Here is a 19,354-nt window from a genome sequence, read left to right on the forward strand (position 1 = left end):
TGTAACTTTCAGATGTCCCACCATAAAAAAAACAACTCAGTGTCAATATGTATAAGGCTATTGTTCAGATTAGTGCTACTCATTAATGCAGAACAGCCAGTTTAAGCATCAAATTTCTTACAAAGTCATAAACAGCAATTGCTGCTACTAACAGTACTACTGCTGGATACTTCTGGATCTATGAAGCATCTAAGCAATATGCAAACATGAAAAAATAATCTTAAAATATGAAAAAAGGTAATTTTTTCTTTAAAGCCATTATGAAATAGATTAAACTATTTCAGCCTACTACTTCTATTGAGTATGGAGAAATGAAAACCAGAAATTGTTTCACGAAATAGCAGAAAAACCTTCCTCTTTTTGAAATGCTCTACTCTTACCACATTTTGTAGTCTAATTATAGCAAAAAAACAGCCCAGAATTTTGAGATAACACCTGCAATATAGTTTTCATTTGCTTTACTTATTATTAGAGGGACACTAAATGACTGAGTGGAGAGGGGATGCATTTTGCTTCTCAAATAGCAGCATTTAAGAACACTTCTGAAACTGTAATATTTAATGGGAGGTTTGACCAAATCATAAATCAATACTGATAAAAGAAATGTTGGGTGTTTTTGGATAAAAACTGAAAATTACAATTAGTGTTACATTTTTTTCTTAAGCTACTCCTAGCTAATGTATAACAAAACACTCATTATTCTTAGAAGCAATTAATTTAGCCTGTTACTATGCTTGAAAGTAGTACTGGTAAAGAATACAGCTTTACCAAGTGTTTGTGCAAGGCCATTCCCTTACCCAGGTATTTCTTTTGATTCTGCAGAGATTCTCTGACTTTTGCTCCTTGTCTACAACCTCTGTCTCATTTGTGGCAGTCCATTGATTGCAAAGTCCCCAAAGGAAACAACCCAAAGGTGTAAGTACCATAATACAGCAAATACTATGATCACGGATAAATGAAAGGAAGACTGGGAAACTAAGTCTCCAGTACAACAAACAATTTCAGAAGATGAAAAAGCTCTACTCCTAGAACTTGAAACCAAACTGCATTCTTCCCTTATGTGGAATACTATGAACAGTATTGGGCTCCCCAGTATCTCCCCAAAAAAAAGAGCTGGAAAATGGAAGCAGGTCCTACAGGCTGTCACCAGCATGGTTAGGGAGGTGGGGCACCTGATACCAAAGATGTGTTGAGAGTGCCAGTTTTGATCAAAATAACAGCGTTCCTTACCAACATGTGCAACTTCTTACTGAATAGTTACAGAGCAGGCAGAGCCAGGCTCTTTTTGAAGATGCACAGCAAAAGAGAAGAGGGCAAGAGACACAAGCAGCATCAAGGGGAAGTCTCATTTGGAACGACATAGCAAGTGTTACCAAACACTGAAGTACTAGAAAAGTGGTTGATAGAGAAGTGGCGGCATCACCACTCTCAAAGACAGCATCAATGCAACTGGAAAAAGTCTGAGCAACCTCATCTAACTTTGAATTTGGATCCAACATGAAAGCTGGCTCTGCCTTCAGTGAAAGGTTGTGCCCAGTGACCTCCAGAAATTCCCTAGAGCCTCAGTTAATCTATGATTCTCTCTATCAACCAGATAGCTCAAGGGACTGTATCTTATTTGAAACTAAGCATGTGAAACTTGCAATTCATTTTGGATTTGATTGCATAAGTATAATTATATTAATGGAATTTTCTCAAAGCAATCTAGCATTCAACCCTACAATCACAGCTAAATGATTAACCTGTTAAGTTTCAGTGATTTTCTGAAGTAATCTATCAGCTACAGCCCATGTTTATCCCGTGGCCTGTGCTCAAATTACCACCTAGCTTCCTCATCTGATCCAGCTGTACAGATTAATAGATACATGAGGTACAATGTGTCCTGCAGAAAACAACTACTGCATATGGACTTCCAAATGTGTTATACAACAAAAAACCACCAGTTCAACTAATTAAATTCTGAGCCTGTAGGAAAAGCAATCAGAGTGGCCATCTGATCCACTCACAAACAGGTTATGTCAAAGATGACCCCAATGTGGCCAGGAAAATAAAAACAACCATTCTTTCAGCTTTGAAGGGGAGAGCTGCACAGCTTCTTACAGAGTCCTATGGCTTAACAGCCTGAAGTCAGTGCTCCTACTGATAGATTCAAGGGCCCACATCTCAATGAAGCTGCAGCAGCTGTGCTACAAACCATGGCAGTTTTTGTCCTCACAGACATTTATTCCCTGCATCTCACTTCATTAAATGTACTGTCGCCCAAACTACACTAAAAAAAATCTACCAGTTCCAGGTTGCCTATGAACTGTACTTTTACTCCCCCAAAATTTCCCATTGCTTCTTCTTCATTAAGGTTTTAGCTTCTTTGTTTTCCTTTTTCCCTGCTATTTGTACCTCTGGCAATGCTTTCCTCATGCATATGTGATACGGTTTTACAGCACCTGGTTAGTAATAATTCTTTCAAAACTCTCACAAGCTTATTTTCTTTTTTCCTGCTTTCCTGTACTAGGGGGATACTATTCTTCCTATCACTCTGTCCTATTAATAATTCCAAATAACTATAGAAGGGACTGCACAAAAGGCCAAATTGTCAAGCATTGCTACGATTTACAAAGCTATGTCCATGATATGCATAGCCAGCTATCTTTTCATTCTCCTCATCAACAGTAAGAAAGTTTTCTGTGAGATAAAAAAAAAAAAGTTCTCAAATTGAGTAATCAAGATGTCTAAAACATCCACTGGGGCCAGATGATGCTTCTGAACTGAACTGTCCAGATTATTACAACAAAAGGCCCCTGTTTCGTGGGCCTTAATGTTTTATGAAGATTATTATCTTGAAAAGAGAGGCTAAGCAAAGCGCAGGTGAAACAAAGGAAGCCCACATTTTTTAGTCTTTCAGGTGAGAGCAGAAGGTGATTCAAATCTGTGGGGTTAAGTACTAATAACGTACTCTATTTCTACAGTTTGGATTTCTCATTCATTGTCATAAAATAAAAACAGGTTCTAACAAATTCTAGTTTTGGAATTAGTGGGATGGAGAATGATACATTACTGAGTCCCGTTGATGAAGTAGGTGGAGCAAGTGGACTGTAGGAGCTCAAGAGCACTTGATTTCTTGTCTAGAACAAAATTCTAGCTTGGAAAACATTCACACATGAGAGGTGACTGCAAAATATCAAAGCAAGTCCAGCACTACTTATAGGAGGGAACACCAACTTCATGAAACAGTGGCTGCTCTGTGATTTTATAACCCCTGTGTTGTTCTGAGCTCTAAAAGGAACAAAACAGGTGAGCTCATTCTTCAGTAATCTCATTTGGATTAAAAAAATGCTAATCACGTCTAAAAAAATCTCCAAGCACTTGTAGGCATGCTCTGATCTCTCTCTCTCCTGAAATGTGGTATTCAAAACTAAGTATAAAAAAGGTGCAATGCAGGCTCTCACTCGTGTCTGAGTGTGTTTTACAGGCTATGTATTACATTCACTCTGATATCTGTTATTATTTTACTTTTCCTTTGAGATATTAGACTTCCCCTGTTTTTTTTTTTAATATACTGCATAAAACCTGTAGCATGAGGCTGAAGTTCTCTGGAGCTTTACATAAATTACTGTTTCCTTCTATTGAAGAAATGCATTCACATCACAATAATCTTGATTGGTGCTGCCATGTACTTTAAAATGTGCACTCATTATACATAGTTTCAACACGACAGCAATAATAACATTTCCTTCAGATCTCAGAAAGGAATTCAGTCAAATCAAAGCCTGAAACCATTTGGTACCTTCCATGGTAGGTGACATGCCACCAATCAACACCAGAGTGAAATTATGCCATGCAGTTAAATGCTGTAAGTCTTCTTATGGACTTTAACACACGATTTGTTTCATCTGGGGTGAAAGCAAGGAAAACAAGAAAATGTGACAGGGTTATTTATATCATGACAGTTGTTGGAATCTGTAAATGCAATACAGATTGATGCCACAAAGACACATGCACATATTTACCACAGCATGGTGGGATACAGACAAATACAAAGATTGTTCTGAAGTTACTGAGCAGCATGGCAGGAGGAAAAAAACCTGTTTCATGTTACCATTCTAATACAGACCATGAAGACATCAAAGACAGAAACTGAAAAGCCCACATACACTGCTGTATGCCCCATATTCAGCAATTAGTGTAATATATACGGGGGTAATGCCTGTCTTCTAGCAATGTCTTTTTAGTCTCTGTTTCTGTAAAAAAAAATTAGATTTTACTTGAGGTCAAATGCTCTACCTTTATTTGATTAATTACAAAAAGAAAATCTTCAGGAGTTAGCCATTCAAAACTGACCTTGATTTTGGGTTTCATTGTAACAGTGGATATAGTTCATTTTTACAGTAGTAAAGCCTACAATCTTGGATCTTGTTATGTAGATTTTTAAAAATAACCCACACTAAGTCTACTTTTATAGACATCCCAATGTTCTCCAATTACTGCAATTCCATTGTATAAAGTAGCTGAAAGTGAAGTATTGCTCACTTCAGCATCAGATCGTTCCCAGAACACACACAATGTTCAATGTTATTACTGCACCCTCAACTCTCTCCTTCACTGAGCTTGATCTTCCAACACATGGGAGTCACGCCTGGAAGATGCAATGGAACTTCAGAACTCCTCACAGACCCCTTTACCAGCTCCTGGCCATTGAGAACCTCTGAAACTAAACGAAAAAATCTGCCTATGCTTACAAACATTCATTAAGCCAACATTTCTCATGTAGCCTTCTCCTACTTTCACTTTTTAGCTTGTAGCAGATTAGCCACTATACCCTTCATCACTAGTTTGGGCCTTGAAATGTATAGGATCTGGTAAAATACCTGTTCTGTAACTGTCCAAGTGTATCCTCTCCTCCTTCCATAACCAGGACTTACCTCCTGGTTCCCTAGGTGGACCGTATAGTTTGTGGGTAAATCAGAATTTCTCTTTAGGAGTGACATTTAGTCTGGCACCTAAAGCAAAAATCAACAACCTCCCCTTTGGTAAACCACTTAAAAATTATATATCCTCAGTGTCAAAACACTGACTCACATATTCAGTTTGAATTTGTGAAGCATCCATTTTCTTTATGCACAAAACCCAAGTTTCTTCATGAAACAGAGCTTGTTGAAAGACTCTGACTGTTTTATGCTACATACACTGGATCACTACTAATACACGGGTATTTGACTGCATTTTTCAGTATTTTATGTTTCTATAAATGTTCAATCAGACTAGGCAAAGTAGTCTGACAGCTGCAATTCCACATTTTTACCTGATAATCCCAGTTTTTATTCACATACACACTTTTCTCGTGCATTTTCTAAATTGTTCTTTTAAATATGTGACTATATTACCAGGGATATGTTTACAGACTGACTGAAAAACCTTCTCAGTGACATCTGTACCTCATCTTCCCACAATGGTTACTGTTTCATTTTCCATTCTAACACATTAAGAACAAAGAACAGCAAAACCCAAATATTCCCCAAGTTAAAAATAACTAATCAAAAAGCAAACCCCCCTTTTTTTTTGTCAGACACCTGCTTCAAATGCTTTTTTTTCAGCATGAAAATATAGCACTTCAAATTGTTTATGAAGAAATGTACAGAAAGGCAAACATATTTGATTTTAAGAATCAGAGTCATCTAAGAAGGTAAGACATTTCTTCAAACAATAAAATTTACATTTCAAATATAGCCAGCTTCATAAAACTGTCTGGAGCTTCCTGTATAAACCAGAGGATCTTCCCTGCTACAGCATGCAAGCAGATCTCTCCTGCAGTAAAACTGAGGGAGAATGTTCACATATTGTCTTTTTCAAAGTTTCTATAGAGAAATAATTTTTATAGTTCTGCTTTTCAGTAAATCCGTCCTTCTTCTCGGAAAGAAAAAGAAGGAAAAAGAAAAAAAAAAAGACAAGCTGCCTTTTGGTTCAGCTGTTCATTTGACAAGAAAAAAAATATAAGGATTATTCATATCAAAGAAGAGGCTATTGGGCTCCATTACTTACCAGGTTCTACCAGCACTATTACCATTAATTCTGATTAAGTGCAAGGAGACTTTTTTGCAAATCAACAAAATCCTCTTCTAAGCAAGCAAAGAGATGCCCCTGGTAATGTTATATTCAAGTGAAGGAAGTTGTACAGACTGTGAGGGGAAAACCACCCGAAACATTCTGAAAAGTTCTTGTTTTTACCAAATACAAAATGCTTAGGTCACCTTACTGCTTGCTTTTCTGTTGGGGCTTTTAAAGTTATTTTTCTCAGCCATACTGGATCTCTGTATGTTTGAGTCCCCCTAAGGACTTTGTGTAACCATGAAACATCAATTCCATTCTAAGAAATGCAGCATACAACCCCACCACTGCCCTGTTCCCTCATCTATATAAATGCTCTTTTGTATATAGGCACTTTCAGGAAATTGCCCTGCTCCTCCCCCGCTTGCTCCCCACTGTCCGAATCCCTCTCACACCCCCCTCCCGATCAACACCAGGGAATAATTGCATTTTTGTTGGAGCACTTCCAGCCCCTCCACACGTTCCAGTCCAGAAGCAGCAGCACGCTGTAGCTTTGGCACTCTCCTCTGTTTTAACACACGCACACACACACACGCGAACACTCATCTGCAGGGAAGTAAGTGGCATCAACCCTATTCCCAAAATAATGACCTTTCACTTCTCCCCATGCAACTTCCTCTTTTGCTGAAAAATACAGTGCTCCCAAACTAAAGAAATCTTCCTCTTTCGACATTTGACTACCAGTGTTTTGAAACATTGTTTCTTCCACTTATCTGTACTCCACGTGCGGGTAAATTACCACTGCCGAGGCAGACAGATACCCCTGGGTACCAACACTTCGGTCACTTCGTATCCCGCAAAATCACCAGGGCTTCCAACACTTTTGCAAAGGCCTTTTCCCCCTCCCCTTTGAATACCCGAAAGCTGAAGAGAGCAGAAACTCTCCTCCTCCATGCTCAGAGAAGCAGCGTGTGGATTTCCACCCCTAATAAATATATTAGGAAAATAAATAGTTCAGAACCGTACCTTCCTTGGGCTCATCGGCTTCCGAACTCATGGCGCCGGCGAGGCTCTGGGGACCAGATCAACGCTGACGTGCGCGCTGAGATGCAGCCGCAAGTCAACTTCTCTCCCTCTCCCTTTCTCTCTCTCTCTCTCTCAGAAGGAGGAAAAAAAAAGAGAGAGAGAGAGAGAGCGAGAGGGCTGGGGTTTTGAGGGGAAAAGTCTACGAATTCAGCAAATCACAACTAACCTACTTGCAAAGGATCCCGCCCCTTTCTCAGCTGCCCACAGTGACTGTCTGAAAAAACAGCACCTTCAGAGAAACCCCGGTTTTACTCGCCAGCTGTTGCCGTTTATGAATCTTATTCTCCCCAGTCTGTAGGAAGGGTGGAGTTTTCACTTGTTGCAGCTTGCCAACGTGGTATGAGAAAGCAAGCAGGAGAGGCCAAAAAAGCCCTAAGTGCACAGCAGTGTCTGATTGCGGTGACTGACAATCACACTGGGGCTCCCTTAACTTGCAGGAAAATCTATTTTAAATTGTTTTGTTTTTAAGGCTAAATTGTACATTTCAACACTGTTTGCTATCTGGAATTACTTCTGCAGCCTCCATAATTACACTGACTAATACTGGATGACTTAATAGGTGCTTAAAGATGAGAAGTAGCAGCCTTCTTTCAGGTAGTTTAAGCAAAAATAATTTTCTTTCAGTCGTGCTCAGTGCATGATGCCATCTACCCTGAGACTAGTGATTAAGTTTATATTCTAGGAAAAACTATCTGGATTCTTTGTGCTACTCCAGCTACCTACCCCACAGACATCCCAGAAAAGACTTGATGTTTTTAACTACTATAGGCTACAGTTTTACAAAGAAATCGGGGTCCTTAGCAGCCACCTCCCAGATTGCAATGTGTCACACATGCCTTCAGTGCAAAATCAGGGGGAATTACTTGAAAGCCTATTGTCAGTTAGCACAGACTCCAGTAAAATCATTGTCCTAGGGAACCATCTATCCCTGCTAACTCATTTAATGGATTTCTAGCACAGTGAACAGGACAAAACCTCGCTGGAAACAAGACTGCTCTGACAAAAGGAGAAGTGTGGTGTCTCAGGTGCCTGATGACACTGCCAGCTCCAACATGCCATCAAATTCCCACCTACCTCTCTGTCTCACAGGGTCAAACCTGTGGGCCTGAAGGGCTCTCAGGGTCTCCCGGAGGTAACATCATTAACAGCTATTAATAGTTAGCAAATGTCCTACTGCAGTCAAGTAGAAGTAAGTGTATTTGTATTTCACAGTGAAGTCAGAAACAGCCAAAGCTGTTAGCTGCTCTGCGCTGAGGCACAGAGGAAAAAAAAATAAATAAACTGTTCAGATTGTAACATTCCCTTGTACTCGTTAAGGCTTAAACACTCACAAAGCTGGGAAGACCAGATGTAGGTAGGATGGCCTTGCAAGTAACAGATACAGCATGAATTCTTTACCTATAGCAAAGCTGCCCTGAGGAGTGGGGTAAATAATACTTCAGAATGTTTGCAGTTTTATCCTATTTGCAGTTATTTTATTATAAGGACTGTCCTTTGCCATGTACTCTGCCCACACCTAGGAAAGAGAGATTTCCTTTTATTTAAAGACTTTTGGTGACACTGCCAATTTCTTGTTTTGCAATACACATAACTCCATGAGTTCCTTAAAGATATTCCTTAAGAAGCTAGCTGTCTTCTGCAGGCCTTATCAACTCCTGTGGTGTACAACGCTGCATCCTTGAAGGCACAGAGAATGAAATTGAGTATTACCCTAACTACATCACTGATGTCGCTAAAGAAGCCACACTTTCAAGATAAACAAAAAGGAAAAAAAAAATAAAGTACTAGTTAAGGGTAATTAGGAGATTAAAACCAATCAAAAAACTTCACACAGAATAGAGAAGGAACAGGAAGAAACATAAGGTGAGTCCAGAAGAACTGCAGTAGCCTCTGGGGTCCTTTAATCAAAGGAAGTGTTGTAGAGAAATAGGAATATAAGCCAGCATCAAAATCCCTGCATGATCAGATTTACATATTAGATGGATGCCTTTTGTTATTTTAGATGACAGACAGACACAGAGAGATAATAAGACCTGTGATTAAATGTCAGCAAGTTTTGTAAATCAGGATTTCTCAAATCTCTCAGAAACTTTATACCCCACTGGATAGATAAAAAAAATACAGTGATTTTATTTCGTTGCTTATGCACAAAGTCAAAATCACATCTCCTCACGCAGTCCTGATACTCCTGCATACAGGGTCTCAATTCAGACTACAGAAATTGGTTTTTCTTTCATTTTGGTTGTTAGGCTTCTTAAAAGTATATGTACTGAAAAGACTGGTGAGAAGACTCCAACCTGGCCAAAGACTGATCAAGTATGTAATTTTCTGCTCTTGGGTTAAGCAGGAACTTGTATTGGCATACGATAATAGTACATTATCACCTTTTTCAGAGTCTGCACCCAACCAACTTTAATTATCATCCTTAGAAAGACAGCAAAAGTAATGGAATGAGGCAGACTAAAATTAAGCAGAGTCAGTGAAAAATACTAGAGCCCGAGTAACAGATGACATTACATCTACAGGGAAGTGACATTTATCAAAGCATCCAGATTGATTTGGATCCCATGGTGAGTAAGAAGCCTGGAAAGCCCAAAAAAATCCCTCTTTAATTGTAAACTGTGCATGTGATTTGGAATAGGAACGACAAAAAAAAAGAATAACAAAAATTCCAAAAACATAATTAGTAGGTGCAGCTAAATTTCACAGGACAGATTCTCTTACAGAAAATTACCTTCCTACAGTGAAGGCCTAAAACTCACCACATATCTGGACAGACACTGTTGTGGAGGGCAGGCCAGAATTCCCACAAGAAAATGAAATCATCTGTGTACAACACACAAAAAACATGGGCTGATAAACTTCAGTGGCTAAAAGCCTAAAAGCTTCAAAGCTGGGTAAGACAAGGGTAGTATGGTCCTTTCCAACCTTCTCTGCTGAAAAAAACCCCAAGTTTTGGTTTTACTTTGCAAAAACAAACAAACAAACAAAAGCTAGTTTTGGTTTGGCTTCACTTTTAACTCATCATCTGTAAATTGTCCTGACTTCTGCTAAACCCTAAGGGAGGGTCACCACAGCAAGAGCAAACTAGAGCCAGGCCCTGGCTTACTACAGTAGTGCATGGGGAATTGTGAAGGGATGGCTCAGCACATCCCCCGTCTCCAGCTCAAAACCCTGTTTATGTTTTGTGTCACAATCCATGCTGAGACAGCTCTCTTTACACCAGCATTTGTCCATTAGATACAGAGGCTGCAAATACAATGATGCATTTTGTAAGTATATAACAGAAATAATAGGCATCTTAGCAGCAAAAAAAAAAAAAAAGTGCTAAAATTGCTGTCAAGAAGACTCTGAAATGTCAAAAAAGACTATAATATTTTGTTTCATAAAAAAAAAAAAAAGGAAGCAGCACCACTACCAGAAAAGTATCAGCAAGAAGCTTTCAAAAGGAGGCAGCTGCCATTGGAAGCAAGACTAAATCCTCTGCTGTAAGAAAAACGCTGTACAGCCCTAGAACAGTTCTAGAGAGAAGGACATGGTAATGTCACACTTAAGACTTCACACATTCATGTGATTTAAAAAAAACCCCAAACTTCCCCATATTTTGTTAACATAATAAAGTTGTCTGATGAATACCTTCTGCTCTTCCAGAATGTCACATTCAGTGGATTTCAAACCTTTAAACAATAAAAAAATACGATCTGTGCCTAACTACAATACCCTGGCAGAGATGATAGTCATCAGTCATTTTCCCTAAGTCAGTTATGTCTCTTTTACCGACTGTAACTTACTGAATTATTTGAAGCCACATGACAGACCCTGATAGCAGCTGAGGAGATTAGGATTTCCCACCACACTCCCAATTGTGAGGAAAAGGAAGAGGTGTACAAGTAAACTGCATATGATATATCCATATATATCACTGCATGTGATATATGGAATAGGAGGGACAAAATAAAGAATGGCAAAAACTCTAAAAACAGAATCAGTAGACACAACAAAATTTTGTAGAGCAGATTCTCTTACGGAAAACAAAAGTAACTTCCTACAATGAAGGGCTTAAAACCAACCACACATTTGGACAGATAATGTCGCAGATAGCAGGCCAGAATTCCTGGAGGAAAAATACAAGAAAACCTTTTGCCATTTCTCCTTTTAGCCACAATAAGCTGTTGTACCTATTTCTGACACTAGAAGTTAGGGTTAAGAGATTTTCAGCTTCTGAGGCTCTTCAGTGTGTGTGGATTATGGATACATGACACACGTTTTCAAACAGGATAAGGAGAACATCGGACACTATCCTGAATCACTCACACATATTAAATTTTTTTAGGTATACAATTTACAAAATGTACTGGGGAATTATGTGCCACACTATAATGCATTTCACCAATTCTCAAGAGTTTTGACTTTTTCTCAAACTAATGTTCTGAGAGGGAACAAGATGTAAGATTGTTATATGTAAGTCTAAGACCTTCCAAGCAGAAAAAAGGGTATCAGGTCTGGTCTGCATACACGTATGGAATCTCCAAACATGCTGACCTCTCATAAGGGCAACCAGATGCTAACACAGTACCTCAGGAAAAAAACTGTACAAATAATGTTGGTATTTTCCTCATAGAAATAAGAGGAAAATTGTTAAATCCAAGTCTGGAAACCATGCTGAGATATCATTAGGAAATTAACTATAACAACTGCTTTTGCAAGTCATGCCTTAGTAACTTGCAGATTTTCCCTGAAAGACCTTTTTATAGAGGTTACTGACTGAGTAAGCAGGCAAAGACAGCAGAGAGGCATGCCCTTAACTTGCTCCTTTGCTCCTTTCCTGCGTTCCTTCCAGTACCACTACAACCTTTTCCTCAGGCAGGCAGATCATAATTGCACTGAGTTTCAAGAAGCACAGATTTAGAAAACAGGAAATATTTTTGTTTTCTAGCACTTCTCTCTTAGTTCAGACTGGTGGGTGAGCTCTCAGAGCACTGAGATCTTGCAGCACAAAAGCAGGATCTGCTGTCTCTTCCAGCATTGTCCATCTCCTCTCCCAGCATGCAGAAATCCACCTGCCAAGCTGTCAGTGCCCAAGGGTGCAGCGCTGACCTGCAGTCTGTGCCCTTTGCTGATGCCACACACGGGCACGAAGCTGCACGCAGACATCGTGTGTGCAGGGTGGGGAGAGTGTGGAGAGAGTGCTACAGGCACAGAAAAAAAAAGTGAAGTTTCAGCTTTCTTGCTGAAACAAAGAATTGTATTATGCCCACTTTATCAAAGTTCTTCTGCTTTCAGTTATGCCTTAAACAGTTGCAAGCAGACCAAGCAAACCAGGCAAACCAAGAAGTTAAAGTTATTTCCTAACACAGAGGTAAAGCAACACCATCTGTAGCTATATTACTTCTACTATTGCAACAGAAAGTGCAATATGCACTGTCCGTGAGGTGTGAGCACAGCAAAACCAAATTCCAACTCTTACACAATTTAATTATTTTGGAGTTGAGTAAAAAAAAATTATCTTGATTAGCTGTGTGATTTTAATAGCACTGTTTATATAGCTCTGTAAATAAGAATATTTAAAAGAGATTCTAATATATAATATTAATATTATATAATATAATATATAATATATAATATATAATATATAATATATATAATATAATATAATATAATATAATATAATATAATATAATATAATATAATATAATATAAATAATATAATATATAATATAATATATATTATACATATGATATATAATATATAATATATAATATATAATATATAATATTATATAATAAGAATATTTTAAAGAATATTTTAAAAAGATAGGTACAATGGCCTATCTTTTGCTGTAACCAGACTTTACTACTGTTTTATCTTCTACCATAACCAAGACATACATCAAGATAACCTAGACAGTGCTTAGCTTATGAATAATGTCAAAAATACTGTTTTCAGCAATAATCAGTGTTTCCATGTAACTGCACAACTCTAACATCTCAGTTACATATGATGCGGAATTTTAAAATAATTTTTCTACATGCACATAAACTATCAGGTAGTTTTTATCTTAGGAAAATTCAGTCCAGAGAATTTTCTGGGCTGAATTTTCCTAAGATAAATAAATAAAAAATTAGCAGGTTGAGATATATTCCAGATATGAAAAATACGTGTACTCCTGGGTTTGGTCTGATTTTTGCTGCTTTTTTTTCCCTTATCTCATTACTTCCCTTTTGCCCAGCAGACTTCAGACCAAGGCAGATGGTCTGGTTTCAGCACTTGCTGAAACACATACAATACTCCCACCTGTTGGGGAAACCCGTGAATGGTACTCTAGCTTGTGCTTCTGCCATGTGGTTAATAAATTATAGAATTTAACAACTATAAGTTAACAAATTATAAAAACATGTCATTGTCACCTGATAATTTTACTAGGGGATCGCTCAATGGCATTTGCACCATGCTTGGCATCCAGCACTTCATGCTATTCTCCTCCCCTCCCCATGCTGCCCTCCTTCCCTTTTTCTAGACCTTCCCATTAAAACATCCATTCTCCACCCGCTACTGGTGTACTGAGGTCTGCCCATACATTCATTTCCAAATGGTTAAAGCAAAATATGACAAATCTGGTGCTGAATGAACCCACACAACACTGGTGGTGTGGGCCTTCAGAGTGAGCAAAAGCTATGGCTTCACCACAGGGTAAGATGTACAAAAGTGTATCTGAAGACCTCCTCTTGACAATGAACCAGACGAATGAGCAGCAGTATTGGGTGACACAGGAATTCACAGCAAGCCTACCAAGTGAAGGACAGGAAAAAGCAGCATGTTGGGGACAGATCCTGGAGGCCATATGGATGCAGTTAAACCTCCCTAACAGATAGTCCTCACTCCAGCTCCTCTCCCTGACAGAAAATATATGGAGAGAGGGCAGGAGGATACATGCACAAAAGGCTCCATAAAGTTGAACCTGCTTCATATTGAACATAACTTCGCTACAACATTTGGAAGTCCCATCTCTGCAATACCCATGATCCCATTTATAAATATTCAGAGCTGACAGGAAGACAACATGATAGTAAGCACCTTGCAAACTGTCAAGACAGCATACAGTGTGCACCTTCCAAACTGGTGTCCTTGACACAAACATGCTGATATTTTAAGTTTCCAAATAGTGACAAGAGTTGTTTTTAAGTTATTGTGAAGATACACTCAAAAGCTCCTGGGGTTAAGAGGTGAGGGAACTCCTTCATTTAGCCTCAAAATGAAGCTTTCTTCATAAATTTTAGACGCATCTCCCATTAATGGTTGGATTATCAGTATTATCAGTCACAGAACACTCTCAGCACAGGCCTGATGGAATGATGGCTCAGACTGATCTATTCTAGTCAACCTCACAATGTTTGTTATCGTTACAGAACAGCACATTTCCAGGGTAAAGACTGCTCTCAGCTCAGAAAGGGTTTCACTGGCCTATCTTTTTTTCTTTTCAAAATCAGCCTGAAAATTCACACACAAAGCAACACCATGTCTTCTGAGATGTGAATTGTGATGTAATTCTGATTTCTTGTCCGTACATATCATGTTGCCAAAACCCACTAATAATAAGAGGTCTTATTGTAGTCACATAGATATTGTGCACTGAGAGTGATTAACTCATCCAGAAGTTAGCATTTAGTGAAGACAAGTTTTCAGTACATAAGAAAGCACAAAACAATTTATCAAGAGCAAACATACCAAATAGCATTCAAGGGCTTGGTTGTTCTTGTTATGGCTTACCCCAAGTGGGAACTGATCCCCACAGAGCCACTTGTGCACTCCTACCCGGGGCAGGGGAGAGAATTGGAAGGCCAAAAGTGAGAAAACTCATGGGTTGGGATACAGACAGTTTAATAGACAAAGCAAAAGCTGCACACACAAGCAAAGCAGAACAATTCATCACTTCCCATGGGCAGGGAGAAGTTCAGCCATCTCCAAGACAGCAGGGCTCCATCACAGGCAACAGTAACTTGGGAAGGCAAATGTTCTCACTCTGAATGTCCCTCTCTTCCTTCCTCTTCCCCCAAGCTTTATGTGCTGAGCACAACACCAAATGGTCTGGAATATCCCTGTGGTCAGTTTGGGCCAATTGTCCTGGCTGTGTCCCCTCCCAGCTTTTGGTGCAGCCCCAAACCACTTGCTGGTGGGGTGGGGTGAGGAGCTGAAGAGGCCTTGGCCCTGTGCAAGTAGTAAGGAAAATGCTCCTGTATTAAGGCTGTTTCCAGCAGAAATCCAAAACACTGCCCCATACTAGGTACTGTGAAGAAAATTAACTCTGTCACAGCCAACACCAGCAGAGCTATCCACAAAAAGGAGGTGTCACAGTAACGGGCCCCCAGCTGGCATTATAATTGGTATAGACTCTATGTATTTATAGAAGGTTGATGAATTTCTTTTATTAAGAAACTTACTGGTTTTTTATATCCTAGTTCGCTACAGGTGGACTTAATTGGTTTTTTACTTAAAATACTATCACTTGGCTAATCAAGAAACCACCCTTTGGTAAATAAATTTCTATAACACATTTTACATGTTCACAATACCACGTATAGCAAGTTAAGGTAAGAATTGTTTCTTATTCATTCTGCTGATCTTCTTACAGCCTTTCCCAGAAAGATGCTTGGGAAAGTTATGTTTTTCTCTGTGGTCAGAGAGCTGCTGCCACAAGTAGGTGATTTGGAAATTCATACAGGTGTGGGGAAGTCAAAAAGACTGTTTTTGAGGGCCTTGCACCAAATCACACAACATGTACTGTCACTGGCCTATAGCACTGTTTATTCAAATAGCAAACATTTCATTCACTATTTTCACTTTTTTAAGTGAACTTTTTTTAAGGTCCCGTAACAGACTACACACAAATTGCTCCTGCCAACAGTGCTATGCCAAGCAAAGAGCAGCACTGGAGAAAATGAGACTGTGGCCTGCATGAACAGAGGTAGGAAAATGCAATTCTCTGGTCTGGTGAAGAGTAAGCAGATCAGAGCTAGTTTTGTAGCTTGGTCACACAAGAAAATAAGCTTCCCAGGAGTAATTAATGATATAATTCTGATGAGATATTTGTGTTACTATATGTAGTTGCAGCCTTTGCAAAAATAAAAGCAAGGCCTAAGAAATCTGAGGGACAGAGCACCAAGAACACAGATTTGAAAAAATCCCTGCACTGAAAACAGAAATCACACCATAATGTCACAGTTTCCGCAGGCAAGAAGAGGGAGTCAGTGTGCTACACAGAACCTGCTGACAGCCCCACCACAGGCCATGAGCTACACCAGATCTGCTCCCAGCATGACAGAAGTGGTATTGCCTGATGCCTGTGCAGCAAAACACAATGCTAGAACAATTTTAATTGGAAAGGGATATTTTAATTACAAAGAGAAAATCTAGTATCACATAGCCAAAACTCAAAAAGAGCTCAAAAACCATGTGCCTGAATTAGTGTTAAATACAGTTTAAACATGCTACAGTTTAAACATTTAAACATGCTACAAAACTGTATGCAAATAATGGCTTTTTTTTATGCTGAAAGAACAGGAAACTGAAAATTATCTTATAAAAAGGAAAGTTTCTGTTCATATAAAAGTGGTGCACATGTGGGAAAACACATATGTCTCAGCTGGGGAGGGTTGTGTTCCGGTCCCAAGCACACAATCCTAGTGTTCTGCTAATGCGTAACAATCAAACTATGCCCTTTTTCTCCAAGACATCAAAGACATTAATCATGCAAACAGTCAAAACACCACTTGCATATCAAATTGAAATCTTATCTAGAAAAAATTTCAAATTAAAAAAATCTTTTTAAAAATACCTATATGAATAATCTCCTTTTAGTACAAATTCAATTAAGAGATTAAAAGAGAGATTTAAATGGATATTAAACCTAAGCAGAGTTTTCTCTTTAAGACTGAGTTTAGCTGTAGTTTTCATTCACAAGCCAGATGTACCTAATTATATGGTATTCCTTCAAATAACCATATTGATATCTGGTTGTTCCAAATTGGCTTTAAATCAGTTTATTATTTGTATAAAGCTTAGACTGAAGCCAGAAAGAATCTGGACGAACACTTGCAAGAGTTTCTTTTTTTTTTTTTTTTTGCAAAATATTAACTAAGACTATGCTAAACAAGTGCTGGAATTTCAATACCCAAAGAAATTCAGGAACTCATAATTTATGGAAGTCTTTCATCACTTGCTTCCTCTGGCTTATGGTAACATTTTCATAACTAAATCATACTTGAGAAAACAGCACTTCAGACTGGTCCAAGTGAGAGTGTCTGTTTACCAGAGCAGCACCATCTTCCTCTTCTTCCTCTCCATTTACCATGCCAGCATAGGCATATGGTGTCCATTTACAGGACATATATAGCTAACCTTTAATTTATTTTTTTTTTTGGCTGGGAGAATTTAAACCACAAGTAGGAGCTCTCCTTTTTGTTATTTTTTAATATAAAATAATTAATTGCAGCTAAAATTAAGCATTTGTCTCAAAAAGAAGGTCTTGGATGATCTCTAATTTAGTTATAACCACTGAAAATCCATACCTTGCTCATTTTTCCTTCTATTAAGCAAGCTTACATTAGTGAGCAATGTTCATGCAAATTTCATGTGTAAACTCTGGTCAGCATTTCCACATTGAATTAAAAATTCAATATTGGACTTCTACTGATTGCTCTCAGTTCCAATTAAAACAAACCAAACCAACAAAACTCATCAGAATTTTGCTAGACTCCAAATGCATTTATTTCATAGGTCTAACTTCTCAACAATTTTATCCACTTTACAGGAAACTCATACTTCAGCCCTCAGAATTGCTTTAGCAACAATAACAACAGAATCTGCACTCTGGGGCTCAGCCAAACTGAATACCACTTCAAAGGGTTATTGCAAGACTTTCAGGAACTATTTCAAGTATTCAGTTTCCAAAAAAAAAAATTATGGATAACAAGATCTGAACAAGACTTCTAACTCTTGTTGCTCAATATCTTGTTTACAGAAAGCTGAACTATGGCACATACTTAAGATGATTTACTTGTTCAGGCAGATGGTCTGTCAGGGCTGTGCTTCTGCAATTCTTCCTAAAAGCTTAGGACTCTGTGTTTCCAAAATCTGAGACTGAGTATGGACAATAGCTACTATCTTTGTCCACTAGAAAATAAATGGGACAAGAGAAAGAACAAAGACTGCCACTGACTCTGCACACAAGGAATGTGGCACTTGGATCAGAAATCCCATGTAACAAACTTCTGAGAGCTGCACTGAGGTCAGGTCTCTCAGAACAGATCCACCTGCTCCCTCTGTGCATCCCACATCCATCTCACTTGGACATGTCAGTGATTGATGTAGGTCATGGAGAATTTGCTAGTGGTTTTGGCCACGAGGTGGCAACAGCACCCTGATTAAAAAAGCCCAGGGCTTCTTGAATGAATTTTGCTCATCTAGGGAACAGAGCAGGAAAGCGCTGGCTAAAATGTCAAGCAAGAGGCTTCCCATATAGCCTTGCAATAGCATTTTATACTGCAACACACAGAAAGGCTGCAATTGTGTTTTGTACATGTTGGTATGGCAAATCTGGAGAACTAAATGCTTCTGAAGCAGTGGACATAACCTGAAATCTGTTAGCAAAACACCAGGTAGCAGTATAAAATACCTATCATTTTTTCCCAATTCAAAACCCAGATTAGTTTGAAAAAAAAACTTAATCACATCTAGAGGACAGCTACAGTACCATGGCAATATAGCACACAATGTAGTGCTACTAGTTTGGCTCCATGAATTTGAAACCACTCTAAAACCTGAAGTATCACTTCAAAGTATGGATACAATTGTGCTGCTCATGAGGCTCACCCCTTGCTCCCAGCTTCTGCCTGCCACGACTTAGTTCAGACCTGCTCGGCCCTCTGTTTTCCCCTTCCCCATCCCGCCTTTCCAGAAATGGGATAGTGTAACCACCTTATTCCCCTTGGACAGGATGTGTTGAGTTACCTGTAACTCAACTTCCCAGCTGCAAAATCAGTGCCAGCATTTCCTCTTATGGGACATGCAGGATTGTTTTGAATGCAGAGGTGGTGGATTATTGGGGGGCACAGTGTTGAATTAAAATGCCCATCATAAATCAGGAATGCCATGTTGTTGTTTCTGTGTCCACTGTAAAACAGCAATTATCTGGGACATCCCCCTTCAATATTTTTTCCTATGCAGCTAATT

At 38.8% G+C, this 19,354-nt stretch overlaps 1 protein-coding gene across 3 annotated transcripts in view; it reads right to left on the bottom strand.

The window, feature by feature from the left end:
• Window positions 1–19,354, bottom strand: part of TNFAIP8 (TNF alpha induced protein 8) — a 56,629-nt gene that overhangs the window by 12,953 nt on the left and 24,322 nt on the right. The window contains exon 1 of one of the 3 annotated variants that reach the window (XM_054652038.2): window positions 7,066–7,419. The exons of 1 other annotated variant lie outside the window; for it this stretch is intronic. In XM_054652038.2, the coding sequence (XP_054508013.1) occupies window positions 7,066–7,096 (31 nt within the window). In that variant the 5' untranslated portion in view covers window positions 7,097–7,419. Of the gene's footprint in view, window positions 1–3,781; window positions 3,802–7,065; window positions 7,420–19,354 lie in introns of those variants that run through there. One more of the 3 variants, XM_077171685.1, reaches the window with a different exon arrangement.

The sequence above is a fragment of the Agelaius phoeniceus genome, chromosome Z (assembly GCF_051311805.1).
Source record: "Agelaius phoeniceus isolate bAgePho1 chromosome Z, bAgePho1.hap1, whole genome shotgun sequence".
In the NCBI taxonomy this organism is placed as follows: Eukaryota; Metazoa; Chordata; class Aves; order Passeriformes; family Icteridae; genus Agelaius; species Agelaius phoeniceus.